The sequence below is a fragment of the Anabas testudineus genome, chromosome 12 (assembly GCF_900324465.2).
Source record: "Anabas testudineus chromosome 12, fAnaTes1.2, whole genome shotgun sequence".
NCBI classification, from domain to species: Eukaryota; Metazoa; Chordata; class Actinopteri; order Anabantiformes; family Anabantidae; genus Anabas; species Anabas testudineus.
In genome coordinates this window covers 18980416-19000838 of record NC_046621.1, presented here as the reverse complement: position 1 = coordinate 19000838, position 20423 = coordinate 18980416, and the positions used below count along the sequence as shown (strand labels likewise).

Genomic DNA, 20423 nt, shown 5'->3' with positions numbered 1-20423 from the left:
GATATATCCCCTTGAATGGACACAAGAACAGCCACCCTTTGGACAGATGAAGCTTTGTATTTCCTTGGACACCTGCTCTTTTCTACAAAACATGTTTTCTCATGGTGACTGTTCCTTCTCTGTTGGATTTTGAATTCAGCTAAGTGAAACTTCTTGTGGATTAAGACTGCAATCTCTGTTTGAACTTCGTGACTTCAAATCAAGATATCTTGAAAGTGCCTGATGTAGGTTTTTAACTTAATGTTGTGTTGTTGTACATTCAGTTCATTCTGTATTTTAAGCTGAAATACATTTCTATGTCTCTCTCTTTTACTATGGAGTACAGTATATAAAACATATAAAGGCAGTCTCAGAAGACATTCTGAGTAGTCTTCAGAAACAGCTAGCTCTTAAAATTGACATTTGAGTTTCAACTATGGTGACACAAGTGACCAACGTTCATCTGACTCCTGATTGATGCTACACACACTGCTCAAGCTGAGCATGGTGACTCAGTGCATCACATAGAAGTGGATCCCAAAGAGTAAGGTAAGAAACCATGATGATCTGTGTGCGCAGGCATGATTTCAGTAATAACATTTTAGTAATAATAAAACCTCTTAGCTTAAACCAAAAACAGCTTTTCACTTTCCATTTTATACATTTGTGTTCCATTTGGAGACACTTTACAAAACATCAAGTAATTTACTCATGTAATTGAAGGAATCAGGGTTCAATAAAATAGTTTGTAATAAAATTAAAATGTATGTACAGTGAAAGAAACACAACTCTGACTGTAACTGACAATTTCAACCTAACTTCATTTCCACAAGGGGTGGCTCAACAGGCTTAAGCCCATGCCCTTAATCAAAGGTCCCCCTATGAGATTTAGTGTTTAGTTTTTCTTATTGCTGATGGTTTAAATCTTTCGTTGTTTAAACATTTGTATATACAAGCCATGGCCTCAGATGGAAAGCGAAAGTCAAGGTCCTGTTTGTTATTATTATCGTTGTTAAAAATTAATTGCTGTAGGTTATATCAGTAGCTTTATATTCATAATTCACATAATGTTTACAATGTCCACCCGAGAGATATTGATAGGTCTATTTTGAAAATACACAAAAATGTGTACAATAAAATAATTAAAACTAAAAAAATGTAATACATTTAAATGTATAAATCAGTTCAGAGTTCACATTAGCTCCCTACTTATGCCTGCTTTTTATATTTGAGCCCCTACCTCTGTGTTGATTCTTTTTCTCAGTTACACTTACAAGTGCATTTTGTGATCTATATTATTGTTGATACAGTAGATTGCTAGATCTATATAACTACTTATATAACTCTAGCTTTTTTTGTCACAAAGGCATCAGATTGTTTGTTCAATGTTTCTTGAAACCATGAGTTTTATTTTGCTTCACCACTATAAGGAACAACTCCTACACTCAGACTAGTCAGGAACATAAGCTGCTTAGTGATCTGAGGTAAGGTCTAATGATGATATAATGAATTAAGTTTATTTACACCAAATCATCGGAAGAGGAGAGGAGTTTGGTGTATCAATGGGGTCAATAATTATTGAATGTTATGTTCAATATTACATATTATGCTGCACCTTAGACCCACCTTAGACAAAGCCTATACATTCAATTAGTCTAATTGACTGCTGTGAGATAATCTGTGAAACCTGTAATAGTAACAACTGCTAAATATTTTGTCTGCTGATGCTGAGTATGCAGAAATAACTGCAATAATTATTTAATAAATAATTATTTAACTAATCTATAAAAATATGTATTGCTTTTATTATTTGACATTTATTTGGAAACTCTAGAGACAGCTATGTTTTCAGCTGGATCACTAGCTATGAAACAACCTAAAATCTAAGCTCAACATCTGCCTTATATGCCAATCAAACTGCAAAAAAAAATAAACCCATGCCTGCAACCCTATTGTCAATAGATCTAATTACAAAGTTGTTACAAATGTTGCGTTTACAGGAAGACTTCTGTTTTGTGTTTAGCAGCCAACAACATCATGCACACATGTTGCTCTGGCAAACATTTGGTGACAGTGTTTGCAGTTCTGTCGCTGACACTGATATTTGACCTTTGTGTAGGAGAGGGCCTGGAGAAAATGCCCTTTCCCTGCAGCCATCAATACCATATTGAATAAACCATGTGAATGCTGAGCTGAGTGGTTGATCTAAGCATCAAGATGAATTGAATTGTCCTCAATCTATTCACAATTGCACTGATTATTATTATTAGAGTCATGCATAATCCTTCTGCATGTCAGAAACCACTGATATGCTGTTACGTAAAGAACATGGACATGCTTGAGGCAAGAACACCAACAGTGCACAGTGAAAGATGTTAACAATGCAGTCACGGACATCAGCAGTAAGAGTCCTTGTACATTTATTTGTCTGTGAATTTCTTCTAAGGGATTGTGTTGCAGTCACTCAGAGTGAGACAATCAGTTAAATACTTTGGCAACAGTAAATACTGCACCTTTTCATAAGGCTTATTTTGGATGTTATAGGAGAGATCAACTTTATAGACTGTGGGGAACTGTCACGCAAACAGTTCTACCAAAGTAAATTCCAGTGAGCAGGTAACTATGTACATTTACACATGTAATGCATTTCAGTGTATTTTTATGGTACTTTATAGTACAACTTCAACACATGTTAGGGAATACTGCAATTATACTCATCTATCTGATAGTTGTAATTACTAGTTGGTTTATATTCAATTCTTTATGTACACAATATGATGACCTCATAGAATATGATACAGTGATGTAGGTGCAATAGTACCCTGTCAGTCCTACAGTTATATAGGTGTTGTTCCTGGTTATATAAATGCTTTGTTGATATAGGTTGTTACTGGAATATTTTTCTCGATATAACAGGTAAAGGTGGGGTCCTACAGATTTATGATTGTGCAGCCTGGTACCCACACATGATGGGTCAAAACATTTAAGTCAAGTATTGTACTTCCAGAGGCATGCTGATTGCTGTATTGCCAGAACCTATTGCCCTGTTAGTCTTTCATGCACTAGCAACTTATGTTGGCAGCAGCTTAGTTGTTTTAGGTTTTAGGACACTTGGCTAATGACCTTGGGACAGATTTCACTGTCATGCGTAGGAGAATCAAGAATGTCAAGAAAGACAACAGCAGATATGCCCTTGTGACTGGAAGGAGGTGACTTTCAACAAAGACCTCAGAAAACACAGAGGAATAAAGGTGAAAGACAAGTGCAGTAGCCAAATAGCCCAGTTGGCAGAGTCAGAAGGGGGATGATAGTAGACATGCTTCCACCTCACCAAAAACTGAGTGAATGGATAGACAAGGACGTGACAGGTCCTATATGTGCAGGGATAGCTCTCAAACCTGGCCCAAAGCCAATTCAACTGGAGACATAATCAAGTACCGAAGTGTGCAGCAGAAACTGGTAAAAGGCAGCTTAGCATGATAACGTCTGTTTTTGGTTTTCATGGCACCATTACAGCCAGTGTAGCTGAACAGAGCTGATGCTCAGGGTGACACCTTTGGTCATGGGCTGATCTGTAATGGTATTAATGTAATAACTGAATTGAATAAACAAATTGATGTTACTTATTATGCATCTCGAAAGGTTTATGACGGCACCCTTTGCCAGGGCCACAAAACATTTAAACATCAAGCTCATGAGTGTTGAGTTCCATAGGAAATTATTACCTCTCATAAAACTTTGTTTACCTCCTGCTCAGCACCAAACTGCAGATGAACCAAGTTAGAGACCAGCTCTTGAAGATAATAAGAAGTTAGTGGAGATCAAGCAAGAGCTAATTATTCAGTATACTCCAGCGCTAACTACACTTAATGGGTAACTGAGGCAAGCAGAAAAGGTACAGTTAGTCCAGTGATGAAAACTTTCATTTTCTTTTAAGAGTTATAAAAACTCCACACCTTAATCTGTTTGAGTATCCTTTCTCACTGGGTTTTGCTGTTGTTGACAGTACAACCTCTTCCTGCTCAGGGTGTGCCTCTGGACACCTGTCTGACAAGTCAGCATGCTTAACACAACAGCTGCTCCTGAACCACCTGTCAACCCAGTCTACCCTCAACACTAACAGGTTCTGTACTGTTGGCACTGGTGCCGCTGATTACTCACGCAATTATTAATCAGCACTTGCTGCACACACCAGATAGACATGCTTAAGTGCCAAAAGCAGAAAGCAGAATGTTACAGGTGCATATAAGAGACAGAACAGCAGAAACACAACTATAGGAGAGAGAAGTCACCAAGTTAATGACATGCAATGGTGTTATACAGAGTGGATAGAGGAGAGCAGCGGAGAGGGAGGGAGACCTGCACCCTGAGAGCAAACTGTTCTGCCAGGATAATGTGGTACTATGAGGTTTTTTAGATAAAATGGAGCTTGATCATTAACCCTTAGGACTCTAGGCCTATTTTCAACCACTGTTGACTAAAACTGACTGTATCGCTCTATGTGCTTGTTTTTATGTTATGCTATCTTGAACTAGTCATGTGATCTGATCATGTCGGTGTGAAACTCCTTAAGTGCCAAATCTGACAGGGATTTAGTGCAGATAAGCTAATGTGGAAGGAAAATGATCTGTCTTGCTAATTCCAGTCATAACACTGGCAGGCTGCAGCATTTTGGTAACTGGAGGTTTTCTACCTGGACATCCTATTAGGAGAGACAGTAATCCAGTGTAGAAGTAATAAATGCATGGACTAGTTTCATTACTTTGACAGGATCCTTCTAATTTTAGTGATAATGCTCAGCTGCAAGGAGGCTGCCACACATAATCATAGTGAATAGCAAAATGTACCATAAGGTGTTAGGCTGTGTTTTACTGCTGCTTGACTGGGAAAAATGCACACTGAAACTCTTCTGTGTGCCTGTGTTCATTTTAGGTATTGTTCAGTCTGATGTGTATTCGTTCAGTCCAATGTATTTTAGAGACAGAATGTTGTAATGTGTAATGAATGTAGCAAGAGAGTGTATGTTTTTGTCACATGCAGCTGAGGACCAGGAGGTGCAGCAGGTTGTTCACTAATTGGAAGTGGTTGCAAGGTGCTGGCCTTGCATGGCAGCTCCTCCTTCACTGCTGCGTGAGTGTGTGTGGGAATGGGTGGATGAGAAGCCAGCTGAAAATTGTGTAAAGCGTTTTGTCAGGTAAGGTAGAAAAGTGCTATATCAGTGTAGTCTGCTGTACATTTACACACCTTTAAAGGCCTGTTTGGGGTTTAAGTTTTAGGGTTGATGTTAGATTAGGTTGCAACCCTAAGCTTTGTGTTGTTGGTTGTAATTGTTTGGATAAGGACAGGAAAACAAAATATTACAGTGCTCATTGACACAATGCATGTGTGTGTTTGTTTGTGTTTGAATGTTTTTATTATGGCTGGATATTGATTGTATTGACATGCTTAAAAAATCTGTGTTGTCAACATCAGACATTGATAAAATAGATAGACCCAGGCTTATCTTCTCTATATAGACAAAGCCTCTTAGACTCACATCTCATTGTCATCACACAGATTAAAATAAAAGAGACTAATTATCTGCACTTTTTTTACTGTATTGGTAACCAGGACACTTAATAAGGAATGCTTACATACTTTCTTTCTAGTTAACTTACAATTGTTCAGAATGCAGCATTTTCGCAAGACTTATTTCATCAGTCTCTAAAACAGGAAGTGTTGCATTATGTATCAACTTTACTAGCAGGTAATAATTAACAACTTTTCATTGTCATTCAAGACTTCTGGTCTCTGCTGTAACCATGGCAGCACAAGAGACACAGCCCCAGGGGCGTGGCATGTCCAAGGTATTTTCTTGCTGCTTCAAAGAAAGTGACCAACCAGAGATCACCCACTGTCATGATAACGGCAACGCAGTGACTGTGCTGGAGCCCATCCTGTCCATGCCCGCCCCTCAAGAGCTGGAGTCTATGTTCACTGAGCTGGTGGTAAGAGCAAGACTACAGCCAACACTGACTATTTCTGTGTATTTTTAAGCACCCTTAGTTATTCAGTGGCTTTTCCTCCCATTCTATCCTATTTGTTTCCTCGTTTCCCAGGATGAGCTGGACCTTTCAGATGAGCACAGAGCTGCCATGTTCGCTTTGCCTGCAGAGAAAAAATGGCAGATCTACTGTGGTAAGAAAATGGTAAGAAACTATAACTGTCGTTTTTCCCTTGGTGAGAGTTGGTACTTCTTAGGGGTGAGTGTGCACATTTTTGGAGCTTCTGCAGGTTATTTTTCTTTATTTTGATTTGAAAAAACAAGTTTAAAAACAGGTTCACATATTTATTAAGTGTGTCTTAAAATTGCCTAAAAGTACATTGAAATAGGTTCTACCTGTTGTGACCATTCCTACAGTTCTTAAAGGCCTCAGAGAGCTCTGTAAATGACAGATGTCCAGTCCACATGAAAACACTCAGAGGATAAGCATGTTTCTTGCAAACCTACTGCTCAAAAATATGCACTGTTACTGTTACTTTGCAACACAGAGCAAATTGATATAACAACTGACATGAAATGTCATGCCATGTAATAAATTACCTGACAGGAAGGCAATGTTAGATCAACACCGCCCTACAGCAACAACCTAACTGAACATTCTGCTAAAATTGGAGACCAAAATTAAGGCCCAATTATCACTTTCATCAACACTTGACGTCAAGGGGGATAGGCTTTTGAAAAGACCAGTTTCAGTACCAGTTTTGGCCTCACCCACTTCCACTGACTACGCTCTAAGAAGAGATCTCTTCATGGCCAGGATGAACAGGAATTCTTTGAATTTTCATATGGACACATAACAGTTGTTCTAAGACACAGTTGTAAAAATGGGAATCTGTCCTTTAATAAAAAAAACGTGACACACTGTGTGACATGTGTTTGTATATGTGTTTCAGGAAGAAGATGAGAATAAAGGAGCAAGCAGCTGGCCAGAGTATTATATTGACCAAATCAGGTCCATAGCTGCTGTGAGTTTCCGGTTTATTCACACACAAACACTGACTGATTAAAATGACCATAGATTAAGCATAGACTAAAAAACAAGCACACACAAAACCTAATGAAAATAAATTTTACACATGGGGTCGTATGTTTTATGATGTGATGTATGATCTGAATAGGGTGTTATTTTCTTTAACCTCTTTTTCTCCAGAGAAAGACTCTGCTGGCACTGCAGGGTGAGGAAGAGCAGGGACGACAGAAGATTGTAGATGATCTTAAAACAGCACTGAGGACACAGCCAATGAGGTACTTTCTCCTGCCATAACAGGTTAAGGTGTTCGTTTCTTGTTCTACCGTACTGCAGTTACTATAAGGATAATCTAATCCTGTCATATGACTAATCTCCCTCAGCTTTGTGACACGATTCATTGAGCTGGACGGCCTGTCTTGTATTCTGAATTTCCTCAAGTCCATGGACTATGAAACCACAGAGTCTCAGATGCACACCTCACTGATTGGCTGCATCAAAGCCCTGCTGAATAACTCTCAGGGCAGAGCTCACGTCCTGGGCCACTGCGAGAGCATTAATATCATCGCACAAAGTCTCACTACTGAAAACATCAAAACCAAGGTACAGTGGTGCAGCACTAACTCTGAAACTCTATCTTACTGTAAATTGACAAAGATGTACTGAAAACATGTTTTGAGACACTATAAATGTTAGAATCTGTGTTTCACCCTGTCTGAAGTTGAAGTGAAGGGGGGCAAAAAAAGTTGGTGGCAGGCTACAGGTGAGAAGTGGGAAAATATTGGGGATGTACTTTGTGACTTTATGATTTTTTTCATTGAGATGTCAACAAACCAAATCAAAAATTTTCAAATCAGATCTGAGCCACTTACACATGTCTGATGTGTGACAGTGCAACTGCTGTCACAACAAATCGAAATTCTTGTATGTTTTGAGCTTCTCACCTCAATGCACATGTGCGTATTACCTGCGTCATCAGTCAGTGTCTTTATCTAACAGTCCAATAAAAATAAACAACAGAGATGAGGGAAAACAGAGAGATGAGGACAATTGGAAGTTGTTGGACATTTATAGAGAAACAGCGTCACCAGGATACAACTTCCGGCAACATTCCTGAGAAATCTTAGTCCATTTCTCATGGACAATGGCCTTCAGATCACTAATATTCTTGGGTTTGCATGCTGTTCTTCTTCAAAACCCACAAGACATTTTCTATGGGGTTCAAGTCATGTGACTGTGACAGCCACTCTATAATCTTCCAGGATGTCACCTGCAACCAAGCCTTGGAGGACTTTCATGCTTGGGATCATTATCTTGTTGGAAGGTTTAATGATGCTCAAGCAAATTAAAGTAACTTTAGAACATCGCTGAGCCAGCATCATGTGTCACTGAAGGCAGGGTGTTCTTCTCTGCACATGCTTCAGTCTTCTTCAGAACAAAATCCTGAAACTTCTGTTTCCTATTTATATGATTTTGAGCATGTTAGAGATGACTTTTCTTTTCCTGTGCTTTTGAGTCAGTAGTACAAATATATAGTCAAATTATGTAGAGTAGTTGTGATTGTGCATGAGAATACATGTGTTGTTCTCCTTTATATGGATAGTTTGCCTAACACAGGCCACTCTCCTCATTGAACTTTTATAGCTCCTTTTACCTGTAATGCTGCTGTTGTTGGTTCTGTTTAGCAATAAGTACCTTTCATAGAAAATCGGGACAGATAGACAAAACTATGGCTGATTACAGGGACAAATACAAGATAAATCATTCTTGAGTCACAAAGAGGCAGGAGTGCAATTCACTGACCAGCACACAAAAATATCAAAAGAGACAGAGCAATTACAAATACATCTAAGAATACAACTACATACTTTTTCAATCTCAGTAAATAATTATACCATGGTTCTCCTTCTTGTTTTTAACTGACCATTCTTTTGTTTTCTTAGGTTGCAGTCTTAGAGATCCTTGGCGCAGTATGTTTGGTGCCAGGAGGCCATAAGAAAGTACTAGAAGCTATGCTGCACTACCAGGAGTTTGCATCAGAGAGAACTCGTTTCCAGGTCTGCTCTTGTTGATTGAACTGAATCATAGTCTTTATGTATGGTGGTACGTTTTTTATGTGATTTAGCATGATCAATAGTAATAAATCAATTAATATATTGACTGTATTGATTCTGTATTTGATGGAGTCTTTCCACCTGTGTATGACTGTATCAAACCTTATTACATTAATAAATGTACCAAAAAAGAATAAATAAATAAATTCCTCAGTATTTTATTTGGTACATTGGTGCTTGCAGACTTCCTGAGAATGTGTCCGTAATGCTGCACAATGCTGCAGGAGGTGTCAGTAACATCTGATTTGGAAATTTGGAATCAGTGTTCTCTGTTAGCATTGATCCCAAGTGTCCCAACGTTACATTAGACTATACTCTGATTTCTAATTCTCCACGCTATTTATCCATTTATCCATCCGTTTTGTGTGCAGACACTTCTGACAGACTTGGACAGATCCACAGGTCGTTACAGAGATGAAGTTAATCTGAAGACTGCCATCATGTCCTTTATCAATGCTGTGCTCAGCCAGGGAGCAGGAGAGGTAAAGGAACCATCTGTCAGTGCCTCCTCACAGTTTTCTTACTGTATATTAAGTTTAGGAGGCTCTTGTCTCACACTGGTTGAATACTGAAGCTTTCAATGATGAATGTGAATAATGTGGTCATGTTGTGCACATATGTGTGTTTTCAGACCAGTCTGGAGTTCCGTATCCATTTGCGCTATGAGTTTCTGATGTTGGGTATTCAGCCAATCATTGACAAACTACATTCCCATGACAACGCCACCTTGGACAGGTACAGTATTTGTACTTTTTTAGAGTTAACATTTCTGTGCTCTGATTTCTGGTGTTCCAACTATTGCTGTCTGTATTACAGACACCTGGAATTCTTTGAGTTGTTGAGGAATCAAGATGAGCTTGAGATGTCCAAACGCTTTGATGCTGTAAGTCATTAAGACAAAAATTTAAACCATCTGATGTTTTTTTTTCTACTAAAATTACAAGGAACATTTTTATGAAACACACTTCTGTCAGATCATCTTGTCTTTAATGCCACATATAATATGAAAAAGTGAATATGTCATCTCAGGTCCATGTAGAAACTAAAAGTGCCAGCCATATGTTTGACCTGATCAAGAAGACTCTGAACTACACTGAAGCTTACCCTCACCTCCTGTCTATCCTGCAGCACTGTCTCATGATGCCATGTAAGACAGGCAATGCTTGCCTACAGTTTACTTCTTTTGAAAAAACATAAATATTATCTACGATTTTAGCAGCTTTCCGACAGTTCCCTCATCTCTTTGCAGATAAGCAAAACAGTACCACACTTCAGTACTGGGTGTTGTTGGACAGGATAGTTCAGCAGATGGTTATTCAGACGGACAAAGGTGAAAACCCTGATGTGGCTCCGTTGGAAGACTTTAATGTCAAAAATGTCGTACGCATGTAAGTTCCTAACTCTGGGGATGAGTGTTAGTGCTGTGAACTGTGGTAGTTATGACAGGCAAGGTTGAAGCAGCATCTAATAAAGTGTAATGTTTAAGACAAACACAGACAATTTCTAGTTACATTTGAAGTTTAGCTGAGACATTTTAAAGTTGTTCAATAGTGGTTAATGGTACTCTTTGCATTTCCAAACATAACCCCATTACATCATACTTTGGCATTACCAGTTAAAAATAACTATAAATGTTTGTTTTTTTATCAATGTATACCTCAAAGTTAAATGATTAGTACATCATATTTTAAATTTGATAAAATATTGCAAAAGATGTAGGTTGCACATAACAATAGAAAACTGAAAAAAAAATGTGTGTGTGTCACTAGTAGTAGCATTAGAAGTAGATGATGCAATGATTTGAATGTGCCTGTGTCTCTAGGCTTGTCAAGGAAAACGAGGTCAAAAAATGGAAAGAAGATGCTGAAAATATAAGAAAAGGTAACACATCGCCACAGTCTCTAGGTCGTGTAGATATGCCCTCCACAATATCAGAAAGATCAGACCCTATCTGATGGAGTACACAACCCAACTCATTGTACAGGCGTTGATCTTATCTCGCCTGGATTACTGCAATGCACTACTGATGGGTTTACCTGCATCCACGACCAAACCCCTCCAGATGATCCAAAATGCAGCAGCACGCCTCATTTTTAATCAACCAAAAAGGTCTCATGTCACACCGCTCTTCAGATCTTTGCATTGGCTTCCTGTGGCTGCAAGGATCAAGTTCAAAGCTCTGTCTCTTGCCTACAGAGTGGTCAACAATACAGCTCCATCTTATCTCAATTCAATCGTTCAGGTCTACATCCCCTCCCGTCCAATGCGCTCAACCAGGGAACGTCGTCTGGTGGTACCAGCACCACACAGTCGACACCAAGGAAAACTGTTCAGTTCAGTGATCCCACGATGGTGGAATGAGCTGCCTATCTCTGCATGCTCAGCCACCTCACTTGCAATCTTTAAAAAACTGCTTTAGCATTTTTTTACATTTTACTGTGAAATCAATTCTCCATAAATTATTTATATATTAAAGTGATCTGCTAATTTAACTCTGTACTTAAAAAAAACTAGACTAGCATATGAGTATTGTTGTTCAAATCATACTTTGTAGAATGTACATATTGCCATAATTCATTTGTTTCAAGCATTTTTTGTTTTTTGTTTAGTTTTTTTTTGTTTTTTTGCTTTCACTTCTGTCCAGAGCATCAGAGCTTACAACAACGCTATGAAAAGAAGGAGAGGGAATGTGAAGCTAAGAACAAGGAGAAGGAAGATATGATAGAAATGTTGAACAAGATGAAAGAAAAACTGGATCGAGAGATCAACGATCACAAGCAAGCTAAGCTAAAAGTGGAAACATTGTCTGGTCAGCTGCAGCAGCTCACCTCTGTATGTTCACCAGCACAACTTTTATTTGTATGGGATAGAAGGGACATTGATCACTTTCTGTATTTTTTGAAATACTGTAATGAAATGTATAGAAGAGAGATTTTGTTTCTAATTTTAGATCTGCTTGACTGAGTGACTTTCTCCTCGGTTTCTCTTCTTGTTAGGTATCCACCGTTCCTGGAGGACCTCCTGTTGCTTCTAGTGGTTTAGTTGTTCCTCATCCTGTGCCAATCATTCCATCTTCTCCTTCTCCTCATCCACCTCCTCCTCCTCCACCACCTCCTCCGGGTGGACCACCAGCTTTTGGCAGTGCTCCATTTGCTCCACCTCCTCCTCCCGGAGCTCTAGTATTAACTGCGCAGAAGAAGAACATCCCTCAGCCAACCAACCCTCTCAAGTCTTTCAACTGGAGCAAACTGCCCGAGGTACACTCACTTTTGCTATTGGTACAGTATTAAAGTGCTGTTGATACAAATACTAAAACTCTTATAATTAATGTATTACAACAATGTATATTACAACACTGTGGTAACACCAATGTACAAAGATACAGGACACAGTGGAGCTAATTGATATTTTGGACGTTTTGTTATGTATGGAGTATTCACTCCCCTCCAAAAGTATTAGAAAAACGGGGCCACTTCCTTTATTTTTGCTCTAGACTGAAACATTTGGGTTTGACGTCAAAAGATGAATATGATATCCAGCTACTGCTAGATATCATATTCATCTTCATCTTTTTCTGGTAAGATCGCTGCTCCATGCGCGACACTGTAGTTCTAATCATAGCTGTGACCTACCTCCAGTAAAGGTCCTTAGGCAAGACGCTAGATAAAAGCGTCTAAATGTAAATATGAGACATAAGTTTAATTTAAGCTTTTTTCTTACTAGGCGTTTGTCTCTGGATCTGACAAAAAACTTAGAAGATAACACTTTTGTTTACCAAAGTGATGACAAGGCAATAAACTAGATCTGCTCATGATATTAAATATACAAACTCAGCTGTGAAACACAATGAAGGTAATATCATGGCTTGGGCTGCATGGCTTCTTTTGGGACATGCTTAATAAACTTTATTGATGATGTCAGCAGCGAAATGAACTCAGAAGTCTACAGAAACATCTTGTCTGCCAATTTAAAGAAAGATGCAACCAAACCAATTTGGAGATCCTTAATTGTGGTGCAGGATAATGACACAAAACAACAAAGGAGTTCATCAATGGCAAGAAGTGGGAGGTTTTAGGCTGGCCAAGTCACTCTCCAAACTTAATAGAACATGCATTTTACCTGCTAAAGGTGCTATCTTCTAAGTTGTGTCAGATCAAGACATCAAAACAATTTCCCTCTGGGATTAATAAAGTTTTTTTAAATCTTAAATCTTGAACACCTGGAAATAAAAGCTGAAATTGTTGCTTTTATTTATTTGGTTTTTGAATTGAGATTATGCCAATGGACTGGCTTATGCCTTGTTTCAGAGCAAGTTAGAAGGAACCATATGGAAAGAGATAGACGATCTCAAGGTGTTCAAAGTTTTGGATCTAGAAGACTTCCAGAGGACCTTCTCAGCCTACCAGAAGCCACAAGTAAAATGTTCTTTTATGTTCAATAACTCTTTGTACCACATACTGTATATGCTTATTCTTCATACAAGAAAAGACTGATGAGAGCAGTTGTGGTTGGTAATGTTTTTTTCTATTTCTATTTTACTATTTTAACTTTATAGTGATAAATAGCTTTTTCCATCAGTGTGTTGACTGAGGTTTATTATTTAAAACTCATCTCAAGATATCTCAAGATAATTGTATTGGCATGATTTAAATGGCAAGTTTCCAATCTTTCAATCAGGTCTGTTTTTCTTTGTATCAACAGAAGTACACAGACGATGACCAGACTCTTAAGAAAGTCAAGGAGCTGTCAGTAATTGATGGTCGTCGAGCACAGAACTGTAACATTCTGCTCTCACGGTTAGTATGTGTGAGGATTATAAATGAGAGAAAAAGTCACTGTAGGAGAATGATATGAAATCTTTTCTTGCTAGTAGCAGCCTGGATATGTTTTTACATCTACATGTGAGACGTATTTTCACACTAGGAATATTATAAATATTCATAATACACCCACATTAGAAAAAACATCTTAACTTCCCACACAATATTTCATATTACCAAACTACATGCCTAAGAAAGATAATTGCCACAGCAGAGTGTAAAATATTCCTTTGACTTGTTAAGTATCACCAAGGGAATTTTTTTATTGCAGGACCCACGTAAGGCATACATTAGTTTAATTGTTTAAGATTTGGTTATTATTTAATTTATTTAAAATGTAATGTCATTTTGTTTATTTTATTTATTCTATTATTATTTAGATACAATGTATCATTAACAAACAAACAACAACAAAAAACTAAAACTCATGTCAATTTTGCCATATAGGCTGAAGCTGACCAATGAGGAGATCCACCATGCCATCCTGACCATGGATGAACAGGAAGACTTACCTAAAGACATGCTGGAACAGGTACCAAACATTTAAATATGTATACAGTAGCAAAGAAGGAGTACAGTAGAAGAGGATATCAGGAGTCAGTCATTTTTTTTCATGTAAAACACTATATATTGATATTGTAATATGTGTAATACAATATAATAGTTTTTATAGCATATATAATAGTATATGGGCTCATATGTCTAGTCAACAATTACATAAAGATTTAACAGATCAAAAACACTCATGATAGTTTGTGTTTATGTGTCTGTTTATGAAGCTGCTAAAGTTTGTTCCTGAGAAGAGTGACATTGAGCTTCTGGAAGAGCACAAGCATGAGCTGGATCGTATGGCCAAAGCAGACCGCTTCCTGTATGACATGAGCAGGTACAGGGCAAAAAACAAAAAACAAGAAAAGAAAAATAAAAGAAAATAAAAAATTATCATATTGCACTACAATACTAAATCACAGGTGCACAGGGTGTGGACTGTTCTATCCTCGAGTAGTATGACTGACATTATGACTCCCATAAGACTTAAACTTACAGTAAATGCACCTATCAGCATCAACATTAACACCATGTGTTATGTTTAACATAGAGGTGGTCAGCATGGGATAGAGGTGTGAGAACACACAGTGAATCACAGCTTCAACCTGTCCACAATAACATAAAAATGGCAGGGTGGTGTAATAGCCTCTCAGTGTATATTGCTCCATCTGTTCTTGCCCGTGACTTATTGAAGATCTTTTGAGTGTACTCATTGTTTTTCTGTCTATTTTGTTTTCTCACTCAGAATCAACCACTATCAACAGAGGCTCCAGGCTCTCTACTTCAAGAAGAAGTTTGCTGAAAGTGTAACCGAAGTCAAACCTAGAATCAAAGGTAGTCAAGGGTCTGGGAGGTTGGATGTTACAGTATGTGGTAGTATTTTTGATCTGTTTCATGGAAAAATAGTTTACTTGCTTCGACAAATGTTAAGGTTGTTCATCAATGTTGGAATGATCAGTGTTATTGCACTGCACCTCAGAGATGATGTACAATGTAAAAGGAAAGTTGGATCGTCACTTTACATTCCCTCCCTGTCTCTTTGTTTGTAGCGCTGTGTCTTGCATCCAGGGAGGTGGTCCAGAGTGAAGCACTGCGTCAGCTCCTGGAGGTGATTCTGGCCTTTGGGAACTACATGAACAAAGGACAACGAGGAAACGCCTACGGGTTTAAAGTGTCCAGTCTCAACAAGATAGCTGACACCAAATCAAGCACTGACAAGTACAATTCTTATAAGAGCCTTTTTCACAGAAGACTGAGCTAAAAATTTTGACATGTGGGCAAAGAAAGTCACACATATATAGGTAACTAACTGTCATAACTTACAAAGAAGCTTTGAAAGAACCGAACTATTGGTAATGTCAACACATTTGCCTGCAAGTCAAACAGTCTTCTGGAGTAAAGTCTTATTTGCAAGTTCATCTCTTTTTAAAATCCACTTAAAAATTGATAAATGACTGATTCTATGATTTGTGTGATGTATTTATAGAAACATCACTCTGCTCCACTACATGGCCACTGTACTGGAAAAGAAGTATCCTAAGGTGGTAGCGTTCGGTGAAGAGATACAGAATGTGCCAGAAGCTGCTAAAGTCAAGTAAGAGTTAATGCTTACATACAGTACATTTTAGCATTGGCTACAGTAATACATGCAGACTCTAGTTATTGAGTGTATTCACTGCAATGAATGTCAAATGAAATTAATTGACTGTTATTACCTTAGCTTTCTCAGTCTTGGGTTGTTCTAATACAGCATAGCAGCACATTGAAGAAGGAAGCAGATTGTAAAACTTAGGATGGGGTGCAAAGAACATAAGCTGAAACACAGCTGCAGCAGTGGTTACTACCATTAGCAGTGGCTGCAGTAGTCATTCTTAAAAAAACAATGCACAATTGACTGTTTATGCAGCCTTACGTAGGAAAACTGCTTCTGACTTAGCACAAAGACTATGTATATTAGCTGGTGTCTCAGTTGCTGACAGCTTGATGGACACTGCATGAACTCAGTCTCTGAGGATGGTGTAAAAGTGCACAACTTCACTAATGTGTAATTATCTAATTAGTTACCAGTGATACTAATGTTGCCTCATTTTGCTTTGGATACTGCATCTCTGCCTTTTTCCAGTATGACTGAGCTAGAGAAGGACATGGGCAATCTAAGATCTGGCCTAAAGAGTGTTGAAGCAGTAAGTGAGCTCATTAATTAACAACCTTTAGTAGAGAAAGACAGAACAATGCATTTATGGAAAATTTGTTTAATTTGTCTGCTTGTGTGTTTGTAGGAGCTGCAGTACCAACAGGCTCAGTCCTCTCAGGGTCCCACTGATAAGTTTGTCCCTGTGGTGAATCAGTTCATCACTATGGCATCCTTCATCTTCTCTGAGGTAGAGGAGTCACTAACTGAGGCCAAAGAACTGGTAAGTGGGAAACAGATGACATATTTTGTCCCATTCTTAGATTTCTTCCTTCTTTAAAAACATATGATAATATGTAAATAATGTCCTTCTGAACATCTCTCTCAGAAAATAGCAAATAAGCATATTTCATTGGAAAGCAAAAATAAGTTGGCCTTGCCATTCCAATACAAGATAATATAATGTAATATATGATATAAGAAAAGTTTAACTTACCACAGGGTTAGTTGATTTGTAACGCTGAACAAATTTGCTAGTGACAAGAGAGTGAAGGACACAACAATGACACGAAAGATCATATTACCACCTTCACTCTTTATCTGTCTTGCTGAAGTTTGGAAAGGCACTGAGACACTTTGGAGAAGACTCATCCAGTCCACAGCCAGATGACTTCTTTGGGATGTTTGACGCTTTCCTGACAGCTTTCTCAGAGGCCAAACACGACAATGAGAACATGGCCAGACGCAAAGAGGAGGAGGAGAAACGGGCACTCAAGGAGGCACAGGTTAGCAGACATGTAGAGAGATTTAGTGAAGGCAATGTGTAATGACCACCTCATTGTGTAAGTGTAATGAATGTTACATGAACGTTATCCATTCTTCTTCTCTTTGTCTTTCTTTTTTTCAATAGTTGAAGAGAGACCGGGAGCAGGCAAAAAAAGCCAAAGCAAATGAAGAAGAAGGGGGTGAATTTGATGACCTAGTGTCTGCCCTACGCTCTGGAGAGGTGTTTAATCTGGATTTGTCCAAAATGAACGGCAAAAAACAACGGAAGCACAACCTGTTTCACAACAGCCGAGAGAGACCAATGACTAAATAAAACTAAAACAGTAACAGACACTTTATAGACTGCAGTACCTCACTGGGACTGAAATGGTTATGTCATTCATGGACTCATTACCAATTAAATTAAATGAGTTAATACGTTTATAGATCCAGTACATATATGCAGTACATAAGAGTAGTAATATACAGTGTAACATAATAAAAAGAAGTAATATATGAAAACAGAATTTTTGTTCATATCATATATTGTTGACAAGCTGTCTTTGGCTATTTATTTTGCTATGCACTGTGCACAGCACAGTGACCCCCAGATTTCTATGGTCTAACAATATGGTCTTGTTATCTGGTGAAAGAAAACAGGTTAAGGAGCAGTTCAACATTTTTTGAGCCTGTATTGTAATTATGAAGCTACTGACATGTTATATCCTGTTTGCTAAAGCTGTTCAAACACTAAAGCATCAAAATAAAGGCAACAGGTGCTTATGACTAAGGCTAAGGCAGAAAACTGCTGCACACAGTCACTTTGCCTGTTTTACATATGTGCAAGAAAAACTATGCAAATTATGCACGAGAGCTTTAGAAGTGTTGGTAGGGGTATATGTAAGTTGTATGTGCAAATATTCTGTAGACTATTTAGAACTAAATGTATTTAACAAGGCAGAAACCACAAAGTTGTCCTATTTAATATTGCACTACAGCATTAGTTTTTAAACTGTTGTAAAAAAATGAACAAATGTTGTATGTTGTGTGACCAAGTGCCATGTTTTATAATTCTTGTGAATTAATGGTTTGCTCACAGTTCAATATGTGCTGCTTTTCCTGTGTCCAGAATGTACCTGTATAGGATGTTTTGTACAATATGAGGGACCGTGTGGAACTAGAGAGTTTTTGTTGTTCGTTTATTTGTGCTTTTGTGTTCACAGTATGTTTAAAAGTTCTTATGAGACAAATAGAGTAAGAGAAAGATAAATGTCCAAAAGACAGAATATATATTCATAATATAGTGTTATTGTAGTGTAATAGAATATTGTATATTTGCTAAATTTGCACATCTCAGCTTTCATTATTTATGAGTTATTAAAACATTATCACAACAATTTCAACAATCACAGTAAAGTGATTACTTTACTGCCACAGGGAGGCTCTCTGCTTGCAAGCAGCAGAGAGCCTCCCTGTGGCAGGTTTCATGTTGTTGCATATGATCGCATCAAGAAACAAGATTAGGCTACATTTACAAACTCAAATAAGTTATAGCTTCTGAATATAACACATAGTGTTACTTTTTCTGCATTGTGGTAGTGTAAAAAAATAAAATATGTTGACTTTATGGTTTCTATACTATGAAAACTGTCCGTATAAAAAATACACCACCAAATGCAAACATTTATTTAAACACAACACAAAATGAACCTTTGAAAATCGTTGCATGTAAAATGTATTAAAAATCTATACAGTGTTTTGGAGAGTTTAGACATTATCAGAAAACATATAAATTGTGATACTTTATATTTCTAAGATTTTCTTACACCCCTATAATGTTGCCTAGCTGTTACTCCAATACTATAGTTAATATTAGGGAAAAAGCTACTTTATTCTAGGTTCTACTTTTGAACCTAGAACACATTTTCTTTTCATTTGTAGGGTCAAAGATTGAACTGTCAACTCTGTAACTTTATGCACCCTTTTGCTGTAGGGTACATACAGAATGATTATAAGTTCTTATCTCTGTGGACATCCTGTCTGTCCTGTTGGTTTGGCCACAGATTTTCGTCAACATCACATCTGATGTTGTCAATTGCTATGCACTGGCTATGCAACAGAGACATCTGTTGGATGCCATAGACTTTCCACCTCCAGGCTGACAAGAATTCCTCTATAGGATTCAGGAATGGGGAGTATGGTGCAAAGAACTCCATCTTCATCCTTAAATGTAAAGAAAAATATGCCCTACCAGTGTTGGCTCAGTGGAAGCTGGCATCATCCCACACAATTACATAGTTTGTCAAATCTGGCCTAACTAAATATCTCTGTTCTGGTATTATATCTGTGTAGAGAACATCAAGAAAGGCCAAGAGAAGTTGAGTGTTTTAGGGCCCAATATGTAGAATATGTGTGCTCAAACCATGCTCAGAAATAGCAAGTTGGACTGGTGTGTCAGTTGCAGCTCGATGTCAATTGCAGCCACGTCTCCTGCAGCCAGCTTCACCCACAAAAACAAGAATATGAAGTGGTTCTTGTCCTTTCAGGTCCATTAGTCTCTATATTGTCAGACAAAAACATAAAGTGTGTTTACATGAGATATGAATCAGGCTGTTTATTAGAAAAAGTAGAAATGTTTTCCATTTTTGCTATGTGGGTATCTAGAACTTCGAGATACAGGCATCATTGAAGTACAGAAAACTACCTGCATACGATAACGATATAAAATGCAGTGTAGTAGTTGTATTGCAGCTCCTTCACTCTTTCACTGTTTCTCTTAGATTGTACCCTGTAGAGTTGTTTTATCTTGATGTGAGTTCTTGTCAAAACTGTCTATAGCAGAAAGGCTAATAGAATTGCTATTTGCAAAGATATTGTTGGGGTTGTTGTGCAGTCCTGGATAAACATGCACAATTCATAAAATCTTCATAGAATCTTACATATGATATTTTATTGACATATGTTGCATACCTATCAGCCAGTGTCTTTCCTTTCACTCCATGTGGACTGGGTCCCAAATACAATTTACTACTTTTACTATTCTCTTGATTACTAA

The 20423-nt window shown here is 37.9% G+C and overlaps 1 protein-coding gene across 1 annotated transcript; it reads left to right on the top strand.

The window, feature by feature from the left end:
- The first annotated feature begins 4879 nt into the window (after positions 1 to 4879).
- Positions 4880 to 18995, top strand: LOC113159857 (disheveled-associated activator of morphogenesis 1-like). Its single transcript, XM_026356810.1, has 25 exons — positions 4880 to 5966; positions 6078 to 6167; positions 6916 to 6987; positions 7173 to 7267; positions 7373 to 7592; positions 8933 to 9046; positions 9475 to 9585; positions 9735 to 9838; positions 9920 to 9986; positions 10133 to 10250; positions 10353 to 10491; positions 10926 to 10984; positions 11748 to 11935; positions 12100 to 12360; positions 13411 to 13518; positions 13805 to 13899; positions 14371 to 14455; positions 14703 to 14809; positions 15218 to 15306; positions 15522 to 15690; positions 15959 to 16066; positions 16595 to 16655; positions 16752 to 16886; positions 17218 to 17388; positions 17514 to 18995. The coding sequence occupies exons 1-25, from the start codon at positions 5781 to 5783 to the stop codon at positions 17700 to 17702; spliced, it is 3141 nt and encodes a 1046-aa protein (XP_026212595.1). The 5' UTR covers positions 4880 to 5780; the 3' UTR covers positions 17703 to 18995.
- The last annotated feature ends 1428 nt before the right edge of the window (positions 18996 to 20423 follow it).

Bases quoted from the DNA above. Each gene is read 5' to 3' on its own strand.
- LOC113159857 (XM_026356810.1), top strand. From the start codon at position 5,781: ATGGCAGCACAAGAGACACAGCCCCAGGGGCGTGGCATGTCCAAGGTA. The intron at 14,810-15,217 runs GTACAGGGCAAA...TTTCTCACTCAG, and splicing joins TTCCTGTATGACATGAGCAG to AATCAACCACTATCAACAGA. The intron at 17,389-17,513 runs GTTAGCAGACAT...TTTTTTCAATAG, and splicing joins GGGCACTCAAGGAGGCACAG to TTGAAGAGAGACCGGGAGCA.